This window comes from Euphorbia lathyris, chromosome 9, assembly GCF_963576675.1.
Source record: "Euphorbia lathyris chromosome 9, ddEupLath1.1, whole genome shotgun sequence".
Classification (NCBI taxonomy): domain Eukaryota; kingdom Viridiplantae; phylum Streptophyta; class Magnoliopsida; order Malpighiales; family Euphorbiaceae; genus Euphorbia; species Euphorbia lathyris.
In genome coordinates this window covers 32,880,458-32,900,212 of record NC_088918.1, presented here as the reverse complement: position 1 = coordinate 32,900,212, position 19,755 = coordinate 32,880,458, and the positions used below count along the sequence as shown (strand labels likewise).

Genomic DNA, 19,755 nt, shown 5'->3' with positions numbered 1-19,755 from the left:
CATTTTGGTTTGTCTTTCAGAGGGGTCAGTTCCCTTTGCTCTTGGGTCCCCTCTTGTCGCTGTCCCACAATGTGGACGCCTTCGGATTGCATGGACCTATAACGGGAGCATCCCATGAATATACTCTGACAAACAAGTTACTATAAGTATAATGAATTAGAGAGAAAAATTTAGATCTTTCTTTATGGATATCAAGTACCTTGTATTTATGAGCTTTGACATGAAACGAAATGACCTGGTTATCCTTCGACTCCGATCTAAGAACGCCCGAAAAGATCTAGGTCGTTCCTAGCGCCGATTAGACTATCCCTAATGGGCTTAGACTTTTTTGTTTCTTAATTGGACCTCAAGAGTTTTGGCACATTAAAATGACTCCTCAGTTTCAACAATTGATGAGTATGGTTGTGAGAGGTCCACCACCATGAAAAACCATTAAATGCCAAAATCTCCATCTTATGATATTGTCTATAAAAAGCTTTGGAAAAAATATTTCAACAAGAAAACAGGCCATGGGTATTGCGTAGGATTCACATTCGATCCTTGAGGAGTCCACGTATGCAATATTATTATATTCTATCCTCTCTAATTGGTAGAATGATGAGTGACAATATTAATGGAAGCTGAGTTTGGTAGCTTCTGTTACACTATTCTGTACTGAGGAAGAGAGCATCATGTTCTCTTCTGCTATCTCTTGTGAAAACATTAACATGTTGGAGACACCAACCAATTTATTATTCCTCTGTGGTCCATCTCATTTTTGTAATTTGTTCTTCTTAGAGGAATGTGATTCTCATTCCTCTCCTATTTATTTGCAGAATTAGTGCTTCAGTTACTGAATTTGGACTCCACAATTCATCCTTCTTCACTTCTGGTAATCTTTTCTTCTTTTCCCTCTTTTCCATATGTTTTCTTTCTTTTCTCAAGTGATTTGTTTTATGATAAAGTATAAATTTAGTGCTATTCTTATTGTTATTGGGGTAAATTACATTCATAACCACTCGTTTTCGCAGTATGACTATTAAACTTCGACATAAAATATAAAAGAAACTTCAATCATTGCGTGAAAATGTGTATTGACAATCTCAAAAAAAAAAAACATTTTGAGGTCGGTAAAGGGGTAAATTACACCCATGGCCACTGAAGTTCAACTCTTAATGGTATGACCACTGAACTTTACACTTTTTAACATCGATGACCACTCAACGTCTCAAAACGACGGTTGAAGGCCTCAAAATTTTTTTTTTTTGAAAAGTTAATGATATTTTAAGGAACTTTAATTCTTGAAAATTTTCGTTTTGTCATTTAAATGTTGTTTGGTTAGGAGAGAGTGTGAATTTTTAAAGAGAGAAAACTCCAAAAAATGTGATTTTGGAAAATATAAAATGTAGTTTCATGGTAAATGTTGTTCTGAACAACTTTAATTCTTGAATATTTTCATTTTGAGGTTGTTATAGGTCATTTTGAGGAGTTAGTTAAAGTTGAGTGGCTACCGGTGTTAAAAAGTGTAAAATTCAATGGTCATACTGTTATGAATTGAAGTTCAGTGGCTATAATGTAAAAATTGATAAAGTTCAGTGGCCATAGGTGTAATTTACCATAGGTAAAGGTCATTTTTAGGTGTTAGTTAAAGTTTAGTGACTATAATATTATAAAATGTAAAGTTGAATGACTTTTATATTACATTTTGAAGTTTAATTCCATAATATTAGAAAATATAAAATTTATTGACTTTTATATTATGTTTTGAAGTTTAGTGATCATACTCTGAAAATTATTAAAGTTCAATTATCAGGTGTGTAATTTACCTATTATTAGAGTGAATTTAACCTACACTACTACGTGTACAAAACAAAATGTAATTTTATGTTCAATATTTACCGATGATGCAATTTTAAATCTTATTAATAGATATATTTTTGTTCTGCTTTAGTCACCCTTCAACCTTTAATGTTATGTCTATCCATATTTTTTATTAATGAGGTAAATACATCTTCAGTTAGTGAGATTTGAAATCAAAGATGGAGACAGGGTTCGGGTGGCTTAGTCCCTCAGCAGCTAGAATCACTTCTACTAGGAATTGTTCTAGTCCTCCCGTCTCTCGAAACTTGGGATTGAAGTCTTAAGATAACGTGTAATTTTTTTTATATATGCGCATGCTTAATAGGTTGTGGGAATTATTGCATTAGCCCCAGCATAAACTTAACCTATAGCAGTCTAGTTTCATAATTTTGACATTATTAGCAAACTACTTCCCAATTAAAACTTATTTTAAAAAAAAAAAAATTTACGTACAAACCCGGATGTGATTCGAATCCATGACTTCCCAATGCATAGGTAAACTCTCAACCATTAGACTAAGAGTTTCACCACAATTAAAACTTAAATTCCTTTTTAATCCATTCTTTTCGTATACGATGAACACTTATAAGTTCCCAAGTGAAACTTCAAATTTTAGATTAGATTTTTTCTTAAGAAGGATGATAGATAACCACAATTACCAAATTTATATTTGCATCTATTTAGTATTGCGTAACTAAAGTTTAAGTGTCCCAATAATCATAAATATACATGATGGAGTATATTCTAACTTTAATTTAGTTTAATTATTGAATTTCTAATTTTAATTTCATTATTTAATTAGTAATTTTTATTAGTGTTAGATATTATTTTTAATTAATCCGTATGAATCTTGATCATACTAGCATCTATCTACTTGTAAAATTAATAATTCAATGCATTAATTGAATTTTTTTTTTTTTTGAAAAATTGATTAATTTTTTTTTTTTTTGAATTTTTTTTTGCTTTTTTCTTATTAGTAAATTCCTCTAAGAAAAAAAATATATATTTAACTAAAATTTCAGGCTGCTCGAAAGTGTTGAGGAAGCACAAACAGCCCTTATCTATTTTTATTTTAATTTTATTATATTAGTGGGAATCTTTGGATACAGATCAGATTTCTATATATACATTCATTTGCATAATTCTATTAATTAAAAACTATATAACATCTTCTCATCATCCTTATCTGGAATCACTAACAATTAAAATATTACATTCATCACAAAAAAAAAATATATATATCTTACTTATTCGTAAGAAATTGATTTGAAAAAACAAAATATTGGCATATCCATATTCCAAAATAACCCTATTAAAATTGCATTTTCCCCCCACAAAATTGCATCTTTGTTACTTTATTGTTTTAGCACATTTGTTCCATGTACTTGCTATAATTCAATATTTTAACCACTTTATTTTAATTTTAACACATTTCGCCCCTTAATGGTTCTGAAATAGTACATGCCCGATTACATTATGGGAGGGCATAATTTGATCATGTGCCTTTAAACAACACACGTATTATTATTATTATTAATTTATTCAAGGTCTAATACATCATTAGCCCTCTTAACTTGTTTAAAATAGTAGACTGACTTTTTGAACTTTGTAAGTATCTCACCAGTTCCCTACTTGCTTATTTCGTATTATCAGCTCCCTAAACTTGTCCATAAAATTAGATTCGCTCCTGAACTTTATAAGTGTCTCACAAACTCCCCGTACTTGCTTATTCTGTAACAACTAAATACAAAAACCATAATACTAACTAATTTAGGTTTAATAAGTTTTTGTATTTAGTTGTTACAAAATAAGCAAGTGTAGGGAGTTGGTGAAATACTTACAAAGTTCAGGAAATTAATCTATTTTTATGGACAAGTTTAGGGAACCGGTGATACGAAATAAGCAAGTTTAGAGGGCTGGTGAGACACTTGTAAAGTTCGGGGAGTCAATCTATTATTTTGGACAAATTCAAAGAGCTGGTAATGTATTAGGCCTTTATTCAATTAGTAAATTCTAAATCTCAATTCAATGCTATTTAGCTTTTTCAATTAAAATTTTCTGCATCAGTTAAAATCGAAATCTCTAACTTAAACAACCGCTTAACAACTCAATTTAAAAAAACAACCCATTAACAACTCAATTCAAACTTAATTGGCACACATGATAAATTATTAACGAAACTTTAGTTGGTGGTCAATTTAATTCTCCCCAGAAAAAACAGAGTATAAAGATAAAATGTGCCAACATTGAAATATAGGGGCCAAAATGGTTAACTAAACTATATATATATCATATTTGATAAAATGTTCAAATCTGGTGTTGAAATTTCCAGAGTTTCCGTCCATTAAGATGGCAGAGATTAATTTATATAAGGTTTATCAGGTTTTTGTCGAGTCATATCCACGTGATGCTTATCTTGGGAAAAAAACAAAATAATTTTCAAGTCCTTCATCTTATTTTCTTAAGCCAACAACGTTCATTGCTTTAAATATCCATATTACGCGGAAACACGTTAGGAATTTTCTTACAGTATTATGTTGACTTTGATCTCTCTCTATATATATACATCTTCCGTCTTTATCTTGTCATAATAATTGTGATTAAATTGGTCTTTAACTCTTAATCATCCATTAGCTCTGCTTAATTAGGAGCAAAACATGAATGCTTTAGTGGCAACAAACAGAAATTTCAAGCTTGCAGCAAGGCTGCTGGGTTTAGACTCCAAACTTGAGAAGAGTTTGCTTATTCCTTTCAGAGAAATTAAGGTAATTTTTAAATTTATAGATGCTGTTTTTATTAATGAGATTTTAACAAAAAATTAAATAAAATTGCAGGTTGAATGTACTATACCTAAAGATGATGGGACATTGGCATCTTTTGTTGGGTTCAGGGTGCAACATGATAATGCTAGAGGTCCCATGAAAGGAGGAATCAGATATCACCCTGAGGTACATTATTTTTCAATTCGATTAATCAGTTTGAAGTTCACCATCAAACCCGTCTTATAGTCAAGGCATATTGCATATAATAAGAATTAAATTCGAGAATTAGTTTAAGCAATTAGAGCGTAGATAATCTAGGATCGTAACTTCAATGCCACTTGTTAGTGGGATAACATTCAAATTTACCCTTAAAAATTTTCAGGAAGTGCAAATGTATATTTAACATACGAAATGGTAAAAAAATTCTGCTAACGTTTCAAATTTGAAGCAAAGTTTAGGTCTAGATAGTGGCAAAGTCGGTTTTTAATTGCTCGGGATGCAAAATACATATTTGCCGCTATCCAAACCAAAATGACGTGGGTTAAGACAAAAAAGAAAGAAAGAAATAAGATGCACAACGTTTCATCTGTTGGGTGCAATCAACAGACAAGACAAGGGCGTAAGCACCTCTATAACAGATCGTTCTTGACGGCCAGGGGTGTGGTGGCATTCCGTGCTTCCTCTCCTCCGCCTTTGTATCGAGATAAACATCTCATTTTATGGGTTTTGTTATATGTGTCCAAAATTGCTCGTACACTGTTATCTTTGAAAATGCCTTCAAGTTTAAAATGTCAAGATCAAACTTTTACCATTTCTTTCGTTACCAGCATGTCACTTATCCAAGATTCACTGAGAGAGGGATGTTTATGATGATTTATATGTGCTAAATTGATATTTTTTTAGTGATTTTACATTAAAAAATTAAAGCTCCGTTCATAGTTTCTATAGAATTTTAGATGTTTCTGACGACCAGGTAGATACTCAAACCCCCTAAATCCACCTGTGTGTCTATACTTTCTAAAAGACATTAGGAGAAAATTTGGATTTTATCCGTTTATTAGACTATAAATATGAAATCTTTCTAGTCACTTGAACTAGCTGTGAAGTTCAAAACCCGACATACAACAAACTTTAATCAGAAGAGAAACCACGGAAAGGGTGCTAGAGCTCGAACCGTGTAATGGAATAATATGAAACTTTAAGCTACCATTTTAATGTATGGATGTTATCAGGTTGATCCAGATGAGGTGAATGCATTAGCACAGCTGATGACATGGAAGACAGCAGTAGCAAATATCCCATACGGAGGTGCCAAAGGTGGAATTGGATGCAATCCAGGTGATTTATCCATATCTGAGCTTGAAAGACTCACTAGAGTTTTCACTCAGAAGATACATGATCTTATTGGAATTCACATTGATGTTCCTGCTCCTGATATGGGCACTGGTCCTCAGGTATTTCATAAATCATCTTCTTATGTCCTTGTAAATCAATTGTATCAATGCTCAATCATGTCCTTATGTCGTTCATAAACAGACCATGGCTTGGATATTAGACGAATACTCGAAATTTCATGGACATTCGCCTGCTGTTGTCACCGGAAAGCCTATTGTAAGTACATATAATGACATAGTTTTATAACGGACTTTAATGACTTTAATAAACCTAGATCTAACGGTGAATGACCAAATTCAAACAAAACTGCTTAATCACATTTATTGAATGTGTTTTCATGTTTATGTTTATGTTCATTTTCAAATTAGGATCTTGGTGGATCTCTAGGAAGAGATGCTGCTACTGGCAGAGGAGTTCTATTTGCAATACAAGCCTTGCTTAATGAGCACGGAAAATCCATATCCGGACAACGCTTTGTCATACAGGTTTTTTAGCTTCTGTATACCCTCGTTGGTTGATCGAATTATCAGGACAAGTGTTGATAGACGTCGTTGATTTCAGGGTTTCGGCAATGTCGGTTCGTGGGCTGCTCAGCTGATACATGAGCAAGGTGGGAAGGTTGTTGCTGTTAGTGACATAACTGGGGCTATAAGGAACAAAAATGGCATTGATATTACAAGGCTACTCAAACATACCAAGGAACAAAAGGGCGTAAAAGGATTCGATAACGCGGATTCTATCGATCCTAGTTCGATATTAGTCGAGGATTGTGATGTTCTTATTCCTGCAGCACTTGGTGGTGTCATCAACAGGTTCATTTCTTATATCCTATGTTGCACTGAAACTCTTCTTCACTAGCGTTTCCTGTTTCTTTTCAGTTTCCATTAGGTTTTCTAGCTAAATTTTCTTAGAAATAACGTTTCCAGAGTTAGTTTTCGTGCAACATAGCTTATATCAGCAGCCTCAAACATGAACATCTTCTGTAGTTTAACTAATTGGCTTTTGTGTTTCTATGGTGTGTTTGAAGGGATAATGCAAATGATGTAAAAGCCAAATTCATCATTGAAGCAGCTAACCATCCGACGGATCCAGAGGCGGACGAGGTTTGTTCTTACTACTTTACATTTCTAACTACATTCTCTTATACCGAATCCTGCAATGTCATTAACGGTGATTCGCCTACTTTTCGCAGATTTTATCTAAAAAAGGAGTTGTTATACTTCCGGACATATATGCAAATTCGGGGGGAGTGACCGTAAGTTACTTTGAGTGGGTGCAGAACATTCAAGGATTCATGTGGGATGAAGAGAAAGTGAATAATGAACTTAAAAAATACATGAACAGAGGTTTCAAAGACATGAAAGAGATGTGCAAGACGCATAATTGCGATCTCCGAATGGGGGCTTTTACGCTAGGAGTTAACCGAGTTGCGAGAGCTACGGTTCTTAGAGGCTGGGAAGCTTGAGAAAGCTGCTAGTATGAATAAAGATAAAGATAAAGATGGAGCCTTATTGTTTGTCCTCATTTATTTGGGATATCTCATATCTTATGAGGGATCCTTAACCAACCAAAGGTTTTGTTATATGTATTTCTTTTATTTTCACAATAAGAAATATTGGTATCATAATAAGAATTTATGTTTTTATGGTCATAAACAGAACTTTTTGTTCTGCATGGTTACGGTCTCCACCTTCGGTACAACTGCTATTACTGGTTGCCGTTATATTTGATGGATTTCACGAGTATTGATAAGAAAAATATGAAAATGGATTTAGATCGGTTTTTCGATTTATATATATGTTATATTTTTTAAAAGAAATTAGTCGAAATTCTGTGCAATGCACGTGTTATTTTATTAATAGTATTTAAAAAAAAATTGATAAATAATTAGACAATTTATTTACATGGACAACAAATTATCTAATCATATTTATGTTTAGTTCTTAAAATATAAAGGAAATGTTATGCGAAAAATCAAGAAATTAAAATGTTATGCAAAAATTGCTAATCATTCGTACCAATGCCAAAAAATATGAAGTGCAAAACCACTTTTTAGTTTTGAATTTGATTAAAGGCATTATCTCTATTTGGATTCCCAAACTAAAATTTCAAAATCAATTAGGACCATAAACTATCAAAATCATTAATCAGGTCTCTAAAATTGGTGATTTTTGCTTAGTTCAGGATCTGATTGATGATTTTGATAATTTGGAATCCTAATTGACTTTAAAGCCTTAGTTTGGGGAGGCAAATAGATATTATGCCTTGATCAATGATTTTGATAATTTGGAGTCCTAAAAGATATATATTCAATTATACATATTAATCTTAAAAAAATACATAAAGAAATTCTGAAGCCAAACCATCAATTTCATTATCTTTCAAAGCTTTGAAAATGAGTTTTACTGATTGTGTCTTTATTTACTTGCAATTATGTCTTATGTCATTTGAGCTAGAGGTTACAATTATCGGATTTGTATCGTGTCAGGTCCGAATTAGTGTCAAAATGAATCAACCTTAGTCCAATTCAAAAACTATCGTGTTATAATCGTGTTAACATGATAGGGTTAATGTTGACTTTGTGTTGTGTTTTTGGATCACATGTAATTTTACTATGTACGTATTATTAATGGTGACTATTTAAAAATACAGGATGCACCATTTTTAAATATTTTAAATCATTTTTGGATTAACCTTTTAACACTAATCATTCAAAAATACGTTAATATCATGTCGGAAGATATGTAATGTGTTTATAACAATATAGAAAATCCGAGTCATGTTTGCAAGTAATAATTGTAATTATTACCTGAAAGCCTCTCTTTGTTTAAAGCTCTTATGAATACCGGGACCTCAAAGCTCTTCTCAAAATCCAGAACGTCATTAAATATTTCAAATCCCAGAAACCTCGTACAGGCTCAACCTCACTCATACATGCCACTGCGCTTTCTCGGACAGATGGTTTTGCTAATTTCTTCTTGCTCGAGTATTTACCCTTTTTGGCAAGATATAATAGAAGTTATACTTACTTTGTTCTTACGCTACAGATCAATATCATTTTTCCACAATTGCCAAGGAAACTTTTATTCTTACACTACAAATCATATTTCTATCAATTCATGGGATGGTTCTCACATCACATTTAGTCAATAAACATCGACATAACCACACACTATGTCCACATTTTTAATGGCTGAAATTAAATACTACCAAGTCAAATCTAGGAAAATAAATCCAAAGCAAAGTATGTCCTCTCAATTTCAAAAATTCTAACACTCTTTTTTTTTCTGCCAAACAAATCCTAATAAAATTGATCCTTTCAAATAATATGTTCGTAATTTAAAAACATACGTATAGAATAACAATTATATCATTTAATATTTTCAACACTTATAATATTTAGGGTTAAGGTGCAAAAATACCCCTAACGTTCTAGACCAGGAGCAATTTTACCCTTAACGTCTAAAATGGTGCAATTTTACCCTTAACGTTGGAAGCCAAGAGCAATTTTACCCCTAACGTTGATAAATTGGATCAATTTCAGACAGTATTATAGAACACCGATATTTTTGTTCATTATTCTGGACCAATTGCATAACAATTCGTTCTAAAAAAAGGATTTCATGTTTTTTATAATTTAATTATAGAATTTGAGATTAATATTTATAGATTCGGTGGATTTTTTGAATTTTTTTTGTCTAATCTGTACAAAAAAGACAGTGTATTTTTTTATTTTTTTTATTTTTTTTCACATCCCAACAAATGTTTGTGATTTGTTACTGATAAAATTACACACGTATGAAGTGTAGATAACAAGATTAATGACCGAGAAGACAGTTTGATGAATTATTTCTTAAATTGACCCAATTTATTAACGTTAGGGGTAAAATTGCTCTTAACTTCTAACGTTAGGGGTAAAATTGCACCATTTTAGACGTTAGGGGTAAAATTGCTCCTGGTCTAAAACGTTAGGGGTATTTTTGCACCTTAACCCTAATATTTAATAGGCCTAATGCTTTCCCAACCCCCTTAACTTGTCCAAATTGGTCATTCTACCCCCTCAACTCATCGAATGTCCTATTTACCTCCTTAATTCCATAAAAGTGGTATTTTTCACCCCCTCAACTTGTCCATTTATCCCCCCAACTCTTAGAATGTTCTATTTACCCCCTGAACTCCATGAAAGTGGTATTTTTCACCCCTGACAATCCGTTATCGAAGCTGAAATTGATAACTTTTTTTAAACGTTAAACCTATATTTATGCTATTTTGTAAGTGGAACCTAAATTGATACTTCCCCAAAAATCATAGGCCTATTTTGATACATTATCCCTACATATAATGTATTTAACTTGTTTATATTAATGTTCTTGTTATTTGTATTTTTTATTCGTTCTTTCTCTTTTCAACTTTTTTTACTATTATAAAGGGATAAGAAATACCATTTTTATGGAGTTAAGAGGGTAAATAGGATCATAAGTGGTGAGAAATACAACTTTTATGAAGTTAATGGGGTAAATAGGATATTCAATGAGTTGAGAAATGGTAAAATGACAAATTTGGACAAGTTAAGAGGGTAAGAAATACCATTTTTATGAAGTTAATGGGGTAAATAGGACATTCGATGAGTTGAAGAGGTAAAATGACCAATTTGGACAAGTTAAGGGGGTTGGAGAAGCATTAAGCCTATTTAATACTTCAAATTACTAGCAATACTTATTTGTTCAGTAAGTAATTTTCAATTTTATCAAACATCACTCCAACAACAACAACAACAACAACAACAACAAAACCTTAGTCCCGAAATGATTCGGGGTCGGCTAACATGAACCATCATATAAAACCGTGAAATCAAGTTGTATCAACGACAGAGATTCTCTCCCTCCATTCTTTCCTATCCACTACCATATTTTCCTCAATCTCCAATACACTCATATCACTCTCGATCACCCTCCTTCAAGTTTGCTTAGGTCTTCCCCTACCCCGCAGCACTACATCCCTTTGCTACTCTTCAGTCCTCCTAACCGGCGCATCAAACGCTCTTCGTCTTACATGGCCAAACCACCTTAGTCGGTTTTCCCTCATTTTATTCTCAATAGATGTAACCTCTACTTTTGTCCTAATTATTTCATTACTCACCCGATCCTTTCTCGTATGACCACACATCCATCTCAACATACGCATCTCCGCCACCGACATCTTATGAGTCTGATTGCCGTGCGGTAGAATTTTCCCTTCAATCTATTTGGCATGCCGGGGTCACAAAGGAATCCCGTAGCACTCTTCCACTTCGTCCAACCAGATTTAATCCTATGATCAACATCTCCATCTACTTCTCCATATGCCTGAACAACTCTCTATTAAGTCAAGTCAACGGAGATAAGATATTATATTAAAATTGCAAGTGCAGAAATGTGCAAACAGAAAAAACAGCAATTTAAATGGGCAAACTAACCTGTTATTCTGCATATACTTGTTCTTCTTCATCTTCTTCTTCTCAAGTCCATGCCATGGTTGCCCTCAGCATGAGAAAGAAGCCCTCCTCCATTTCAAAGCTCTTCTCTTGGGAAACACTTCCTCTTCTTTACTCCTTCAATCTTGGAACACTTCCATTTCTGCTTCTGATTGCTGCGACTGGGATCGAGTCACTTGTGATGAAGGACAACAGGTCACCCAACTTTCTCTCTCCAATCTCACCCATTCATCACCATTCAATTTGAGTTCTGATGTTTTGGTTCCATTGTTTAACTTGCAACAACTAATTGATCTTGACATTTCTTATAATGATATACATGGTAAAATCTCTGGACTTGGCTTTGCCAATTTTTCTAATCTTCGAAGGCTTGATATGAAATACAATAGTTTCAATGGCTCCATTCCATCACAGCTGCTTTCTTTGAGTAGTCTGCAGGGTCTCGATCTCACTGAGAATTTGTTCCACTCGTTAGATTTCAAAGCCGGACAAGTTTCCAACTTGGAAAACTTGAGATTGGGTTTTAACTCATTCCAAGGTAACATTCCTGTGGAGATTGGGAATCTCAGTAATCTCCAAGTTTTGATACTACGAGACAATAGATTTTCTGGAGGAATTCCATCATCATTTTTGCATTTGAAAGATTTACGCTTTTTGGATTTAGGAAATAATCTTTTGACCATGGAGATTTCTATCAAGGATCTATCCCAGTTAATCTGTCAAATCTCACTGCTCTTCAAATACTTGATATTTCTGGAAACAATCTTAGTGGAAAAATCCCACCTAATTTGGGAAATCTTACAGGGATGATCCGTGATCATGATGCTTCCTCACCAAATATCATCACCTACAAGACCTTTCCTTCCCTTTTCTTCTCACAGGATCATCAGTTAAATGCTTTACAAGTGTTTTGGAAGAAGCTGCAGCAAGGTCTTCCCAGCCAAAATATTTATCTGTACACATTATTAGACCTGTCAAACAATAAATTAGCAGGTGAAATTCCTGATACTTTAGGTGATTTGAAAAATCTCAAGTCATTTAATTTATCAAATAACAAATTTTCAGGAGGAATACCAATGAGTTTTGGTAATCTAGAAAACTTGGAGAGTTTAGATTTGTCGAGCAACAATCTTTCAGGTGAAATTCCTCCAACATTTGGAAAGCTGTTACAGATCACATTATTGGATGTGAGCAACAACAAGCTTCAGGGACGTATTCCTAATGGTCCTCAAATGGATAGGATGAATGATCCAAAATCTTATGACAATAATATTGGATTGTGTGGGATGCAAATTCAGGCTCCCTGTGACACTTCAGAGCCTCAGCCACCAGAGACAAAAACAGAAAATGAAAATTGGGAGGACTGGTTTTCATGGGAAACAGCAGTGATTGGACTTCCTTCAGGATTTCTGTCGACAATTTTGGTAATGTACATTTCAGGGTACTTCTATATTGCACCAAGACGAGGTTTAAGACGCAATGTCAGGCTCAGGAATAATGTTTTTTGCTTCAGGTGCAGTATCTGTATCTCTTGAGCGTTTTCCTTAGCTGCAAATTATGAGTGCAACTTAAGTAATATTATTACAATGTTTCTTTTTTTTCCCTAGTTTTTATTCATAGGCTTGATTTTGTAATCTCGCAAATTTGTAAAAGAATTTCAATATAATGGAATTTAGACATTTGCAGTTATTTGATCTACATGATTTTCTAGGTTATGAGGGTTAACACTTGAAGATGAAGGGACTGATTCTTCATGATTCACTCAAATTTGATAAGTTGGTTTCATGCCATGACAAATCAAGTTGACTTCCACTTCTTCTGGATCAAGTAAGGATTTATGTGAACGTTTACATCATGGATAACATATTTCACCATTGATAGACACTTTTTCAATTGCAGCCGTTATAAAATATGAGACTCCATTCATACAAGCTCAACTTTTGTCCATATTATCATAAAAACCCTGATCATAATACAAATTTCTAACACCAATTAGGGTGTCAACAAAACATTTCTAAGGCAAGAGGTGATTAATAGAACAAATTTCAACTCAAATAGTAAATCTTGAATTGATAATGGATCAGAAGTTACGTTTCCAAAATGTACACAATACAAGATTTCACAATCTTATAGTAAATACACAAATTTCAGCCCCGAATTTCGAGATCAATAAGACTAAATATAGTAAATACTTGACTAAAGCAAAAATCAAGCAAAGCGCATAGAAACAAAAGAAACCCACACTTCACATACAAACATACTCTAGCAGAATTACATACTCTACCGACACTTCACATACAAACATACTCTACGTACAGCAGAATTACATACTTTACCCACACTTCCATGACTATCTAGTAAAAACTAAGAAATTTAAGACGTCTAGACAATATTTTATGAAGAGATTCTCCTTCCATCTAGTAAAAATTAACATATTGACCATTATCAACCATGAAGAACATTATATAAAATGCTAAACATTCTTAAAATTTTAAGGTAAGACTCAAACAGCTCAAATAGACAGGTACATGAGCCATATTTTGCATTTTTTTCACAGATTTAGACATGCTCTAATAAATTTTCTTAACTATACTATAGTTTGAATCCCCATCATGATATGACTGTAGCTTAAAATACGTGTTCGATGAAAGACTTGTGAATAGCAGTCTAAATGTGAAAACAAGTAACATGTTGAAAGTCAATAGACCTTCAAAAATTGCATTAGATCAGAAGGGCAGCAAATGTTAAAATTTCATGCCGGCCTAATCTTAATCCTTTATTTTCGCCACTAGAACTACCTACCAACATGGCTGGTTAACTTGAAATCCATGCGGGATGAGAAAATATAAATAGTATAGCATAAGCATAAGGCTTCACAAAAATAGGAGAATACAGACTACTCCTGAGGAGCAGCCGGGCATATTGTTAAATTTCTCAGGACGATAAATTTCACAGACTAAACGCAATCAAGCCTGCAATATCGATCGACCTTCAGTTAATAGTTAATACTTAATTTAATAGCCTTAAACATATTCACTATTTAATAGACTCATCCCAACCATACTCAATTTAACAGATACAAAACATAGATTGCAATGGATAAGATAATACGGCGAAGTTGGAAATTAGGGGTTTTCTTAACAAAAAAAAAACTGAAATAACTTATAAAAAACACACACAATGAATCGGTTAACACACAAATAGCAATTGAGTTGAAGGAGAATTACCTGTAACCTGATCTCGGCATCTTCAAATTGTTGAATCTCTGCTAGTTACGTTTTCTTCAAGTCGTCTTCTTATAGATTCCTAAAATTCGACATGAAGATAGATTTGATTTTCTCAAACTGACAGGCATTATATTAATACTAGAGGTAAGCAGAAAATCATAATTGAATTTAGGGTTTTGTCTCATTGAAAAGGACAGAACACCGGAAAAAGAAAACGGAGAAGGAAAAATTGAGAGTTTTTTTTCTCCTTGGGATACCAGAATATTATTCCTTGCAGAAGCCCTGGTTAAATATTATGAAGTCGGAGTTGTCGGATGATTATGAGCATATTTTACTTAATTGTTCTATAATCATACAACCAAATTTGTTAACAGATATATAGTTACAAAACTTCTGATCCAAGCAGTAGAGGTGGCAATTATCAGCTATGAATATTGTCAATTTCGGGTTAGTGTGAAGATGAGTTAAGCTTAATGATTAGTTCATATGTGGAATAACGTCATCCTTCGTATTGGGAAGATCAACGGGAGGCGTCCGATTTGGGGAAAGGAATATTCTCCGAAGATGCAACAGGTACTCGTACGGTTTGGAAGAAGCAACTGTTACTGTAAACGGTTGTGCACAGAAAATGAGACAAAGGATAGAGCGTACCCTTGACACTTCAGAGATCCGAATGTCGTAGGCCCAATAAAACATTGACACTTGGCAGTGTGCACCACCTGACGTTGTCACAATCCGAACAGCATAAAGTCAACACAAAACTGACATGTGTCTGATGACTATTAAAGTGCATTTTCAGAATGACCAAAGTGGTAGGTAGGAAAGAGATGTTATCCATATGAAGTACATGAAATACATATATTAGCTATACATTAATTATCTTCAACCTTCCTTTTGCCCTTGCTAATCGGAGTGGGTTCGCTGGACGTTGGCTTCTCTCTGACCAGTTGTCATGAAGAGTCAGATTAAGGCCCTGTTTCTTAAAGAGCTTATGGAGGTAAAATTAGAGGTTTGAGACAATTTAAAGTATTTTACTAGTCAAATCTGTAATAATGGTATTCGGTGAAGAGTTGTTTAAAACAGTTTGTTGGGTCCAAAAACTAATTTTGAAAATGCTGGTTTTACGAGCTTTTTTAATTAGCTTATTGCTCTGTCCTTTTTAAAGACATTTTTATCCCTAATTACTACTCTTTAACCCCCAAATAAATGTCTTACCATGTCATTGTTTATCATTTTACACAAACAGCTATTAGCAATCAGCTAAGTTTTATCAAACAAATTTACACATTCAGCTAATCAAATCAACTAACAAAAAAGATAATCAGCTAACAACTAATGTAATCAGCCAACAGGACCTAAGTGATCATATTTCACAAATGGCTAAATAATAACTTCACTACCATTTAGTCCCAAATATCGGTTCAAGAACCCTTGCCTAATCTCAACAGAGTTTTTGCATTACCCACTCAACATGAGGCCTCTCATGTTGACTAGAAGCCAGTATAATCAAATTATAAGTTTAATTCCATCTACATCACATCAGCAAGTAGGGGTGAGCAGAACTGAACCGAAAATCCAAAGACCGAAAAAACCGGACCGAAAAAACCGAACCAAACCGGATCAAATTATATTTTGGTTTGGTTCGGTCCTAATTTTTATGCTAGTTTGGTTTTCGGTTTGGTCTGGTCCAAAACCGAACAAAACCAAACCGAAATATAATATGTACTACTCTTAATTTTAAGGTTTTAAATTAATTAACTAATTATATATAGAAAAGAAAAAACAATTAAACATGTTTTTTCTCTCTCAACTAATTATATATACAAAAGAAAAACTAATTATATGATTATTTTTTTTATATAATTGTTTAGTTAGTGAAGGTACAAGTAATTGTAGGTCTCTAGTGCTTTGTTTGGTCCAAATATGAACCAAATCGGACCGGACTGAAATAATTTGGTTCAGTCCAGATCAAACCGAATTATAATTTGGTTTGGTTTGGTCCTAAAAAATATAGTTAATTTGGTTCGGTCCAATTCGGTTTGATTTGGTTTTTGGACCAAACCGGACCATGCTCACCCCTAGCAGCAAGGCAACAATCAAACATCTGCAAGTAATGTATATATTGCTAATTACTCCTTCTGTTCCATAATATTTGTCTTTTAAGGTTAAAGCATAAGAATTAAGAAATGTAATTAATGTTAACTAAAAGACATTGTTATCCTTGTATTAATTGTATCTATCAATTAATTTATCTATTCCTAAAATAAAAAAGCAACTTAAATATGGGTGTATTTGGTAAAACATCAATTAATATATATAGATTGAATCAAAACGTCAAACATTATGGAACAAAAAAAATTTCTCTAGAAAGACAAATATTATGAAACGGATGGAGTAGTGTTTAAGAAAATGGCGCCAGAACCTAGGTGGTCAACAATTTGTTTTAAATTTTCTCTATTAATCTTTTAGGTTTTTTTTTTTTGCCCTCTAGACGTTTTTCAGTTTTCTGGGTGACGCTGGTTAGGCAGTGCAGCACCTATGAGTTTATCATAACAAAATATATTCTATTATTATTTGTTTTTTATTATAATTCACTTTTAAACATTGTTGAATGATTATTGGTGAATTGTGTTTATTATTTTCACATATTTTTGTTTAATTACATTTTTTACGTATTCCTAGAATATGGTTTAAGTCAAAGGATATTATTTCATAGTTTTGGTGAATTGTGTTACTTGTTATCACCACTTTAGATAGGGTTTTATAGTATAATTTTTTTATTTTATTTTTTTAGTCATTTTATGTGTTTTCCCTAATTATAAGTGTTTTCTATCATATTTTGATCTTGATTAAATTTTATAGTTATTTCAAGTAACAGTTTCAGGCTTTAAACGAAGAGAATTGGAGAATTCTGCGAGCTATTCAATGTTCCTCGATGAGCTGAGCATGGTTACTCGACGAGCAGTCAATTTAGAGTCAACTAAGGATATACAAAGTCAAAGTCAGAATGCGTATTTACACGGTTGCTCGACGAGCTACCTTGATGCTGCTCGATGAGCTACGACCGAGTCCATAATTATAGCCACAACAAAACTCTACCTAGAAACACTCGTATTATCCTACTTCTCCAACTTTAATTCGACAATAAGAAGGATAGAAGATTTACTGATGCATTAGGGGACGTTTTAAGGTTCCTATGGGTAGGAACTTCTACGTCGTATTTCAGATACTTGTATCTTAGGCTTTTTATGTTTTACAAACATTCGTGCTATTTTAGTTTGTTAATTCGTTTTCACTTCAGTTTTAGTTTATAGTTTCGTTCTATTTTCGTTTATTTAGCAAGCTTAGACATTACTTTGTTATTGCACCTTTTATTCTCAAGTAAGTTTATTAAATTCAAGTTTCTCTTCATCTACATTCTCTTTCATTCTAACTTTGAATTGATAATCAAAACTTGTTGAGCATGAGTTCATATACATTCCGTCTCATTATTCCTTTGTGTCTTAGCTCAAACATGAGCTAAACCACTGGAGGTGAACCATGCTTAACAAGTATAAATCATTAAATAGGTGTTTATGTTATGTTGTAGGAGTTTTGATTAGAGAATTAACTAAAATATCGTTTACCTCTATCTAAGAAACCTAACCAAGTAAACAATTTAGCTTAGCATATTAGTTAATCCTATTCCCTAACCAGATAGTGCGGCTTCGTGGTGTAGGTTACGGCTTACCTTGGTTTTCATAGAGTCTAATGCCTTCAAACACAATCAAGGATTTTGCCTAACCAAGCATAGGCCTAAGAGTGTTTGAAGTGGATTTAGTGGTTCTTGGTCGAAATTACTATTTTGTAATGGAAAATCAGCGTCTCAAGTTAGCTTTAATACACACAATATGCATTTATTGATCCATATGAGTTAGTACGGGGATCCTCTAGCCTCTCGTTCATATATTAAACAAATTAATTATTTAATCGCTTTACTTCTTTGTTATAGAAACTTTATTACTGTGTACGATAGGATTCACTTGTTCTTAATAGTTATACATTTTTAGCCGATCAAATTTTTGACGTTGTTGTTAGGGACTAGTTTTATTTGATACTATTTCAAAGAATTCTCATTAATCCAAGTTTTATTTTTTTTTTCTTGTTTACTGAAGAACTAGAAGCCCATCTCCTTTGTATATTTCCTTTGTATATTGATATAGAAATTGAAAGAAATAGTCGCAGAATTCAACACGAGCAAAGAGTGATAAAAGAAGAAAAAGAAAAGATGGCTAACCTTCCATCTATTCATGATCTGCTCAAACCTTTACGGTCGGAGGTCACTTCAAGCATTATTGATCCAGCAGTGGATGCTAACAACTTCGAGATCAAACCTGCTATGATTCAAAATTCAGGGCAATTCGATGGGGAATCACACGAAGATCCTAATATTCACCTCAATAAATTTTTGCTTCATTGTGGTACCTTCAAGCAAAATGGTGTGTTGGCCAAAGCAATACGCCTTAATAAGTTCAATGACCAATGATGCACTTAACCCTTTTTATATACATTAGATCATATCCGTCATTTTTATTTTAAAAATATCAGAATCGTTTTTAAATTTTAACCAGAGTTTCAACCTTCTTAAAATTAACCAGTTATTGGTAACTTCCTATTTGACAAAATTTAAAATAAAATTTGTCATAAATATAAATTCATGTAATTTCCTTGTTAATCAAGTGATTAAAGATATTAAAATTAAACACAATAAAAAACAATCAATTTTATCCATCTTTATCATCAAAATCACTTCAAGTTTTGCACACTTCGCTTTGTCTTTCAAGTAGTTCTGTTTTCACAATTTTTTTTTTTTTTTATGTTTTAACTAGATCTAATTGGCTTAAAGGAATCAACCTCCGTAACCCTTTTAATAAAGGTGGATTACTAAACCCAGCCATGAATTCCCACTCCTAGCCCCGTAAAAAGACCAAACTACCCTTTACCCAAAATTTGAAAAAACACAAAACCTCTCAAATACCCTACACACTCTTTGATCAAATCCGGACTAATTTGTGAACCA

The 19,755-nt window shown here is 33.1% G+C and overlaps 2 protein-coding genes and 1 long non-coding RNA gene across 4 annotated transcripts; 2 read left to right on the top strand and 1 right to left on the bottom strand.

Moving 5' to 3' along the window:
- Positions 1-503: 503 nt before the first annotated feature.
- On the top strand, positions 504-7,681 carry LOC136205888 (glutamate dehydrogenase B). Of its 2 annotated transcripts, XM_065996730.1 has the most exons (10): positions 504-553; positions 816-871; positions 4,474-4,604; positions 4,674-4,787; positions 5,834-6,055; positions 6,138-6,212; positions 6,365-6,481; positions 6,558-6,808; positions 7,024-7,099; positions 7,189-7,681. In XM_065996730.1, the coding sequence occupies exons 3-10, from the start codon at positions 4,497-4,499 to the stop codon at positions 7,459-7,461; spliced, it is 1,236 nt and encodes a 411-aa protein (XP_065852802.1). In that variant the 5' UTR covers positions 504-553; positions 816-871; positions 4,474-4,496; the 3' UTR covers positions 7,462-7,681. The 2 variants fall into 2 exon arrangements, with proteins under 2 accessions (XP_065852802.1, XP_065852803.1); XM_065996731.1 differs by lacking the exon at positions 504-553 and having other exon boundaries at positions 682-871; positions 4,488-4,604.
- A 2,969-nt stretch (positions 7,682-10,650) lies between these two features.
- Positions 10,651-15,755, bottom strand: LOC136207171 (uncharacterized). Its single transcript, XR_010676601.1, has 3 exons — positions 14,697-15,755; positions 11,452-12,440; positions 10,651-11,341 (listed from the first exon to the last, which is right to left on the bottom strand). It is a non-coding gene; the product is annotated as an uncharacterized lncRNA (long non-coding RNA).
- LOC136207170 (receptor-like protein 46) lies at positions 12,276-14,426 on the top strand. Its single transcript, XM_065998459.1, has 2 exons — positions 12,276-12,982; positions 13,181-14,426. The coding sequence occupies exons 1-2, from the start codon at positions 12,276-12,278 to the stop codon at positions 13,185-13,187; spliced, it is 714 nt and encodes a 237-aa protein (XP_065854531.1). The 3' UTR covers positions 13,188-14,426.
- Positions 15,756-19,755: the final 4,000 nt, after the last annotated feature.

Coding starts and splice junctions, on each gene's coding strand:
- LOC136205888 (XM_065996730.1), top strand. CDS start 4,497: ATGAATGCTTTAGTGGCAACAAACAGAAATTTCAAGCTTGCAGCAAGG. Junction 4,605..4,673: donor TTCCTTTCAGAGAAATTAAG/GTAATTTTTAAA, acceptor ATAAAATTGCAG/GTTGAATGTACTATACCTAA. Junction 4,788..5,833: donor GAATCAGATATCACCCTGAG/GTACATTATTTT, acceptor GGATGTTATCAG/GTTGATCCAGATGAGGTGAA.
- LOC136207170 (XM_065998459.1), top strand. CDS start 12,276: ATGATCCGTGATCATGATGCTTCCTCACCAAATATCATCACCTACAAG.